Source organism: Panthera uncia, chromosome E1, assembly GCF_023721935.1.
Source record: "Panthera uncia isolate 11264 chromosome E1, Puncia_PCG_1.0, whole genome shotgun sequence".
NCBI lineage: Eukaryota > Metazoa > Chordata > Mammalia > Carnivora > Felidae > Panthera > Panthera uncia.
The window spans coordinates 9,058,203-9,067,300 of record NC_064814.1 but is presented as its reverse complement, the minus strand read 5'-3'; the positions used below and the strand labels follow the sequence as shown (position 1 = coordinate 9,067,300).

General features: G+C 54.3%; 1 protein-coding gene across 1 annotated transcript in view; it reads right to left on the bottom strand.

Annotated features, from left to right (window-relative positions):
* The window catches only part of ARHGAP23 (Rho GTPase activating protein 23), a 39,790-nt gene extending 31,027 nt beyond the window's left edge, over positions 1-8,763 (bottom strand). The window contains exons 1-2 of the mRNA XM_049638160.1: positions 8,691-8,763; positions 8,395-8,447 (exon numbers count right to left, since the gene is read on the bottom strand). Coding sequence (XP_049494117.1) covers positions 8,395-8,447; positions 8,691-8,763 — 126 coding nt within the window. The remainder of the gene's footprint in view (positions 1-8,394; positions 8,448-8,690) is intronic.
* Positions 8,764-9,098: the final 335 nt, after the last annotated feature.

The following is a 9,098-nucleotide window of genomic DNA, read 5'->3' as shown; positions in this document are numbered from 1 at the left end:
CCCCCCAGAATGTAGGTCCCCAAACCACATGACAAATAATGCCCCTACCCCAAGCGAATCATCCCACATTGATGACTCTCCGACTGGTCCCATATCTTCATCGCATACCACCAGGCACGTACCCATAACCACCCCCACAACCCCACACACAGACAGAGCAAATCTGCCGCCAGTCCCCGGCCATCCGAGGCATGCAGGCAATGTGATACCCAAGGCATGCCCGCCCAGCCCACGCCTGGGCCTCTGACCCCTGCCCCAGTCTCCCCGCTCCAGGCGGCCTCCCCCACCACGCCCCCCCCAGTCCTCCTCCACCCCTTTGCCCCATTCAGATGCCTGGTTCCCAGCACCACTTGTGTGTCGTCCTGGCATGCCCTAACAGGCCAAGCAGAGGAGCCGGCCAAGCAAGCCCGCGTCTCTTCAACAAACTCCGTGTGCCATAACCCTGCGTCACCGGGAGCGTGGGGACACCACTCAGTCTGGCCTGTGGGGCAGAGGGCGGTCCAAAGGGCCTCTCCGGACCCCACACTCTCCCCATCCGGAGCCAATCTTGCCCCGAGTTGGGGTGTTTGTGACACCTCCTCTCCCCCGCCACCCCGCCCCACTCAAACGGGGCCAGAGCCACGGAAGGTTGGAGGGGAGGGGAGAGAAAAGGAGAGGAGGAAACACTTGCCCCTACCCGCCGTCCCACTGCCATCTCAAGGAGGGATCCACGCGATCCCCGTGGCTCTGTGGTTAGCGTATGGGCTCTGCAGTCAGTCCTCCGGAGTCCTCCACTTCTGGGTCCAAGTCCTGTCTCTACCACTTTCTGGCTGTGAGACTTTTTATTTTTTATGTTTATTTAGTTTTGAGAGAGAGAGAGAGAGACAGAGACAGAGCGTGAGCGGGGGAGGGGGCAGAGAGAGGGGGAGACACAGAATCTGAAGCAGGTTCCCGGCTCTGAGCTGTCAGCACAGAGCCCCGACGCGGGGCTCGAACTCACGAACGGTGAGATCGTGATGTGAGCCGAAGTCGGACGCTTAACCGACTGAGCCACCCAGGCACCCCATCTTGTGACGAGAACTTTTAAGATCTACTCTCTTAGCAACCTTCAAAAATGCAATTCTGTATTAGTAACTATAGTCGCCATGCCCTACATGTCATGCCCATGACTTATTTATTTTATAACTGGAAGTTTGTACCTTTTGACGCCCTGTTTTGACGCCCAATCTGTGGTCTGTATCTTTGAGCTTGGTTTGTGCTGTTGTCCTTGTTTTCAGATTCCACATATAGGGGAGACCATAAGGTATTTGTCTTTCTCTGTTTGACTTATTTCACTTAGCATAATGCCCTGGAGGGCGATGCAAGCTGTTTTGATTGCCTTCTGGATATTCACACACTCTCACACCCAGCCACACTCACATTCAGACAGGCAGACAACTCAGCCACGTGTATACAAGGACACAGTGACACGTACAGACTTTTATGGAGGTCTGCACTCCGGTGACTCCGGTGGTCCCATTCACGCGGGCGTCATCAAAAGCCCCCACTTCCTGAGCAGAACTTCGGCACTTTGGGAGTGGGGAGGGAGCAGGCAGCGTGAGACCCCAGTAGGCAAGGAACGTGGCCAAGGTGCCAGGCTGGCAGGGCCTCCGCCCAGCAGGAGAGCCGGTCCCCTCCTCAGGGACACCAGAGAGAGGGGAGACTAAAGAGGATCTTTCCTTATGGTGGGAAATGAGTACTTGCTGAAAAGGGTAAATCTGGAGCCAGCCACAAAGTAAACAGCAGGGCCATTGCCCAGGCAACCGCAGGCCGGTGTGGGACAGGGCCACCACAGGTCACTCCACCCCCTGATTTACTCCACTCAGCAGCCCTGGGCTGTCTCAATGCATGGTCTCCATGTATCCATTCTGGTCTCCGGGCCCATCTGGGACTCCCTAGAGGGCAGAGGCCATGATTCCTCCATCAGACTGGGAGCTCCCCGAGAGCAGACAGGGTTTTTGTTGTTGGTATATTCTGTGGGGTTTTTTTGTGTGTTTGTTTTTGTCCCATATCAGTCCAGGGTCTCCCAGAAGTCACGGTTTCTGTCTTTCCCCTCGGATTAGAGACTGCTCAAGGCCATGGCCTCAGTCTTCCTCATTAGACTGACAGCTTCCTGAGGACAACTTTTCAGAAATGGATTGATACTATGAGAGTGCTCTGAACGCAGTAGGCTCTCAAAAATTATTTGTTGGGGGGCGCCTGGGTGGCTCAGTCGGTTAAGCGGCCGACTTCGGCTCAGGTCACGATCTCGCGGTCCGTGAGTTCGAGCCCCGCGTCGGGCTCTGGGCTGATGGCTCAGAGCCTGGAGCCTGCTTCCGATTCTGTGTCTCCCTCTCTCTCTGCCCCTCCCCTGTTCATGCTCTGTCTCTCTCTGTCTCAAAAATAAATAAAACGTTAAAAAAAAAATTATTTGTTGGGTCACCTGGGTGGTTTACTCGGTTAAGCATCCGGCTCTTGATTTTGGCTCAGGTCATGATCTCACAGTTCGTGAGTTCAAGCCCCACGTTGAGCCTCGCATCAAGCTCTGTGTTGTCAGCAGGCATTCTCTTTCTACCTCTCTCTCCCCCTCCCTGTCCCCCCACCACCACCCCCCATCTCTAAAAAAAATCCCCAAACAAACAAACAAACAAACAATTGGTTAATGGCAAGGATATGGAGAAACTGGAACCTGTATGCGTTTTTTTTTTTTTTAATGTTTATTTTTAAGAGAGGGAGAATGCAAGTTGGGGAGGGGCTGAGAGGGGGACAGAGGATCGAAAGCTCGAGGATCGACAGAGGCTCTGTGCTGACGGCAGCAAGCTCGGTGTGGGGCTCGAACTCACATACCGTGAGATCGTGACCTGAGCTGAAGTGAGACGACTGAGCCACCCGGTGCTCCACCTGTATATTTTGCTGGTAGAACGCAGAATGGTGCCATTGCTGTGGAAAACAGCCTGGCAGTTCCTCATAAAATTAAACAGAATTAACACAGGATCCAGCAATTCCACTCTGGCTAGGTCTCCGGAAGAAGTGAAAGTGGGGAGGGGGAGTCGGGGGGGGGGCGTCTGGGTAGCTCAGTTAAGTGTCTGACTCTTAATTTCAGCTCAGGTCATGATGTCACAGCTTGTGAGACTGAGCCCCTCTTTGGGATCTGCGCTGACAGCATGGAGCCTGCTTGGGATTCTCTCTCTCTCCCTCCTCTGCCCCTCCCCTGCTCGTGCTCTCTCTCTCTCTCTCTCTCTCTCTCTCTCTCTCAAAATAAATAAATAACCTTTAAAAACAAAAAAGTGAAAACAGGGACTCACAGCAATACGGGCACACCCATATTCACGGCAGCGTTCGCAATGGCCAAAAGGTGGAAACGACCCAAATGTCAATTGACGCATGAATGGATAAACAAAATGTGGTATCTCCATACAATAGAATTTATTTGGTCTTAAAAAGGAAGGAAATTCTAACCCACATAACATGGAAAAACCTTGAAGACGGTATGTTTAGTGAAATAAGCCGGGAGCAAAAGAGCAAACGTTGGATGATGCTGCTTGTATGAGATATCTAGATTCATAGAGACGGAAAATAGAATGGTGACTGCCAAGGGGAAAGGGGAAAGTAAGTTACTGTTTAATGGGTATGGAGTTTCAGTCTGAGAAGACGAAAACGTGCTAGAGATGGACGGTGGGGACAGTTGCACAGTGGGAATGTACTGAATGCCACTGAACTGAACACTTACGATGGTAAATTTTACAGTATGTGTCTTTTACTACAATAAAAAAAAAATGACCAAGTCACATTCAAATTCAAATTTTAAAGCACGCTCTTGAAAGAATATGGAACAAATGAACCGGTCTCCCAGGGCGGGCAGAGGAGCAGGTCCTGCCCACAGAGGTTGCCCAGAAAAGCTGGGCACCTCCTGTCTGGAGGGCTTTACCCACCCACCACCCCCCCTCCATTATGCCTTTTCAGAGACCCTATTGTCATCTTTGGGGCCCTAGTAGTCCCCGAATAGGAGGAGCTCTCAGGCTGCCAGGGGGGTCTGAACCTTGCACGCGGTGAGTCTTTGGCATTGATGAGACCTACCATCTGGACCAAAGGATGAACAAACTCTTGGGATGTCACCTTCCAGGGCACCAGAACCTTGGAAGAGCTTCCCTAGCAAAAGCTGGGCTAACCGTGGGGTTCCTGCGGCCTCACCTCCCTTACCACACACGTCTGTTCCAAGACTACACATGCTTCCACACCACCTGTAACACATACACACACAAGGGTGTGCACGCAGAGGCAAGTCCCTGTTCTCAAATGCTTTCTCAGGCACACACTCCAAGAAAAACATGCCTACACCTTGGAGGGCGCACATTCTGGTGAGCGATGCTGGCAGGTCCCCTGTGCAGCAGAGCCCCCTGCTGGCCCACGTCTGGCACACTTCTCTTCCTCACAGCCCAGAGTGGGCAGGGTGCCCTTATTTCCTCCAGCCCTCTTCTCCCCACTGCATTCTCCAGGCCCCTCAGCCCCCAACCCTGCCCCATCTCCTACAGACAGCAGGGTTCCCTGCAGAAGGACAGAGCGACTGTGAGACTTAGGAAGGGTCTCCCTTCGTCAAGGAGTACCGGAAAGAAGCCAGGACCCCTTTTCAGACTAGATCATATTCAGGGCAGTCATTCCTGGAGGCAGGAGAATACTTTCAATGATTCTGCTCCAAAATTATATTCATTCTCCTACTCCATCCACACTGGACAGCTCATTTCGGGGGAGACTGGAGGAGAACTCTGGGAGCAGCTCGCCCTACGGCCCCACACATCCCTCTCGGGAAATTCTTCCTGCTGTCCGACCACCTGGGCAGAAGCAACAGGTGCACCCACTGGTTTCTTTCAGGGGAGCGCTCAGTTCTACTCAAGCTGAGACCACATCCCCTCCCAGAACAGGTCTCAGCAGATTCCGAAAGTCTCCCCCAGGGTACATGGGGCTCCCTGCAGGGAGAGGCTCTCAGCCCCACCCCTGAAACCACCCACCCCCTCATCCCAGGCCCTGCCCAACCCGCCTGGGTCATCCCTTCACCCAGCCTGTGAGCTGAACCTCTCCCTAATCCAGCCCATGATGCCCCAGAGGCAGCTGGAAGGGTGGAGGGGGACGGTGGCTCTGCAAGGACAAACAACCTCCCTTGCTTCCTGCCCACGAGAGCCGGGATGGTTTCTGGGCTGGGCCCTGCGGTCAGAAGACAGATGGCATCGCTTTTGGCCTCAGATCCTACCCCTCACCAATTGCCTGGCCCTGAATTTGGGACATAGTGACTGTCACAGCAGTAATTAAGATTGAACCCTTACTATATGCTGGGCATGCTGCACACACATTACCTCATTGAACAGCAGAAAAGCCTCTTGGGACAAGTGTCACACACACACACACACACACACACACACACACACACACTCATCACCTTGGCCCCTTGGGTCCCCCACCCTGACTGGTCCTAGGTAGGGAATGCTTGGTGCAGGGCACTGAGGAGTGGAAGACAGGAGGCTAGTGAGAGAGAGAGAGAGAGCGATCACTGTCGTAGCAGGAAGGCTGATGTGGAGAAAGGATCCCACTCGCCCCTGCTCTTTTCTCGCTGTGTGACCTCAAGCGTACTCGGTTTTCTTATTTCCTCAGCTACAAAATGAAGGTAAGGATCACAGCCTGACAAAGTTGCTGGGAAAGCATTCTGGGAACCAACAAATGGGAGGCTTGATGGCCTATGGCCCTATATCCCACCCATCAGAGAGGACCCTGCTTCCGAAATGTCTCCCGAGTCTACACCCCCTTCACCATTTCACCATGTTCTTCACTCTGTTCCAAGCTGCTATCACTCCTCTGATCCCTGAGAGTCCAGACTAACTGTTTTCATATTATGACCACCAGGCCCTGTGGGACGTGCCTCCAGGTTCCACACCCACTACCCCCCTTTCCTCTGTGTTCTGCTACCTTGGTCTACTTCCAGTTCCTTTAGGGACTAGGCACCCTTCCAGCCTGAGGTCCTTTGCACACGCTGTTTCTGGAATGCTGTTCTCTTTTCCCCAGCTCCCTCCGCGCCTCACCAACCCACACCCTACTTAATTCCTACCTATCCAGTAGTTCTCAGCAAAAAGTCACTTCCCCAGGGATTCCTCCTCTGGGCGCCAGACTGGGTCAGCTCCCTGTGCACCGTCTTGACTCACATCACTCTTGAGTTAGTGTCTACATATTTATGAGTGTGCTCGGCACACTGTTTCTGAATGCGAAGGAATCAAAGAGCCTCTCTTCAGGGACAGCCCACGGTGGCCACAACCCTGTCTCCGGGAGGAGTCTGTCTGCGGCAGGGGCTGCTTCAGATGTTGGCCATGTTTTTGTACCCCTGCCCCTTTATCAGTGGAAACTGGATCCAGAAAGTGGGGGTGCTGGAAGAAGGGAGTAAGGGATGGGGAACAAAAGGGAAGCTGCTCCAATGCCCTTTTCGGTGTCCTCTGCCCCCCCCACCCCAGCTGGCCAGGCCTTTGTCCACCCAGGCAGGGCTGGCCCACCTCATTCTCAGATCTCTCTTCCCCCTCCCCCACATTCTCTTAACTGATGAACCCTCAGCCTCCAGGTCTCTTCCAAAAAACCTCCCGACTGCAAGCTAAAGAACTTGCCAGGGTCCCGCAGCTAGTGGCTGCTCTGACTCAAGCCCAGGTCTGTCTGCGGGCAGAGCCCAGGCTCTTAGCCACCTCATTACACGCCTCATTACTACCAGTTTCTCCCCGGAGGCCAGGGCGAAAGACACGCCCCCTCTCCGGGCCTCAGTTTCTTCCTGCGGGCTGGGCCACCTCTAGATTTCTGGAAGACTGGCAGAGAGGTAGGAGGTCGCGGAGGAGGCAGGGCGAGGAAAGGGTAAGGGGAGAGGCGAGCAGGGTGGGAGGAGCGCGGAGGGGCGGCAGCCTCAGACCAGCCAGACGTGAGAAACGCCAAGTATGCGAACTACGCCAGCCCGAGCTATGAATAGTGCGGCCAGGCTGGCAGCCCAGGTCGGCCCTTCCAGCCCTGCAGCCCCCAGCCCCGGCCCGCCCACGCCAGCCCTGTGCTGGGGGTCAGAAACGCGGCGGCGGGGTCCTGCCAGGAGCACAGGGGAGCGGAGGCTGAGTGGCAGGAGCGGAGGGGTGTGGCCATGCAAATGAAATGCGAATGGGGAGCAGCGCGCGTGTCTGATTGGCGGGTGGGGGCCGGCCTGGGAACGAGCGGGGAAGGGGCGCTCCACCAGAGGCGGTGCCCACAGCCAGCACCACCCCGGGCCCCAGCTCACCCCTGCGTCCTTCCCGGCGGCTGGAGGTCCTTCAGGTCACCCCGTGGCTGATACCCCCACTGATGCTGTGCAGCCGATGGAATCCTCTCACCCTCTTCCATCAAGGCCCTGTAAGGCTCTGCCGCCTTTGAGACACCGTCCCTGGGGGGCGCCTGGGGGGCTCAGTCCGCTGAGGGTCAGACTTTTGATTTCCATTCAGGTCAGGATCCCAGGATCATGGCATGGAGCCCATCTGGGGCTCCGCCCTGAGCATGGAGCCTGATTAAGATTCACTTTCTTCCTCTGCCCATCTCCCTAGATAGCCCGCCTGCTCTCTCGCTTTCACGCGCTCTCTCTCAAAAAAATAAAAATAAAGAAAAGACACCGCCCCTGCCCACCCCAGCACCACGTCACCCCCTCCCCCACCTTGGGACTCACCTGTCTGGAAGGGGGGTGGCCCTTGGGAAAATACCCCCCCCCCCCGGCCCTCCCTTTGGTTTCCCCCCCCCCCCCCCCCCGCCTCCTTTCTTCATCGGTGAAGGAGCACACTGAGCTAGGGGCTGGGGACTCAGTCCCTGGCCTAGTGCTGCCCCTTGTGTGTCCCCAAACAAGTCAGTCAACCTCAGAGCCCAGCCCCTAGTCCCATCCTAGGACTACTGACTATGTGTCACTGAGAGTGAGGAGGCAAAGAGACCTAGGATCAAGTCCCAGCTGTGTGTCCCCAGTCAAGTCTCTTCCCTCCCCCAAGCCTGTCTTGGAGACTTGTAAATGGGGTCCTTGAGAGGGTTCAGTGTTAAGCGTTTGATACATACCAGTTGCTGAACAAATCTGAGCTCAGTAGTCCACAAAGGATTTTTTTTTTTAATTAATGAAACAGCCCCTGATTTTATGAAGAGACAGGCATGCAACAGATAAAGAGGCCATAGAGCTTAGTGTTTAAACATTCCTAAACAGGATTCAAAGGGATCTGGGTTTGAATCCCAAACTGGCCACTTCCTAGCTGTGTGTCCTTGGACTAGTTACTAACCTCTCTGAGGTTTCTACAATCATAAAGCAGAAATAATCTTGTGCACAGTAGTATTTCCTGGCATGGAAATAATAAATGCTAGTTGCCACAAATATGTGGTTCCCACAATGCGTGCCAGGTGCTTCAGGACTGTTCCTTCATCGGTCAACAGGTCCTGGTCTAGAAGTTGGAGATAAAGCAACGAACAGGACTAAGTCCCTACCCTCATGGGGTTTAAGGTCTCTACTACCCAGAGGAGGAAATCCCCATATATTTGAGGAAACAGGGGGTGGGGGGTGGCACTTACAGAGAAGAATATTTGAACTGGACATTGAAGGATGAATAGGAGTTTAAAAAACAGAGGAGGCAAGGAAGGGGAAGACATGGTATGGGAAATTTCTGGTAAGGGGGAAAGGGTGGTACATCCCATTCCTGCCTTGTCCTCTCCACCTCCACCTCCCGTTTCAGCCCTCATCTCTCGCTTGGTCTGCAGCATCCCATCGCCTAACACCCTCCATGGTTCCAAAGTATCTATGGAAGCAAGTAAGCTCCTTAGTGTGGCATGAGGGGTCTGCCATGATGGTGGAGGAGAGGGGTAGGATCTGGCTTTCATCGGCCTTGACAGTCTCATCTCTACTCTCGGTCTTGCACTCACTGATGCCATAAGAAGCCAGGCTATTTCACGCCTTTGCTCATGCCAAACCCCTATCTGGAATGGCACTCTCTCCCCACTCCATGAGTCCCTCTTGTTTCTTGCAGACACCTTTCAAGCCCTGGCAAGCTTCCTCAGTGAAGCCTTTTCCCCCTCAGAGCTGGAGCCTTTTTTGAGGA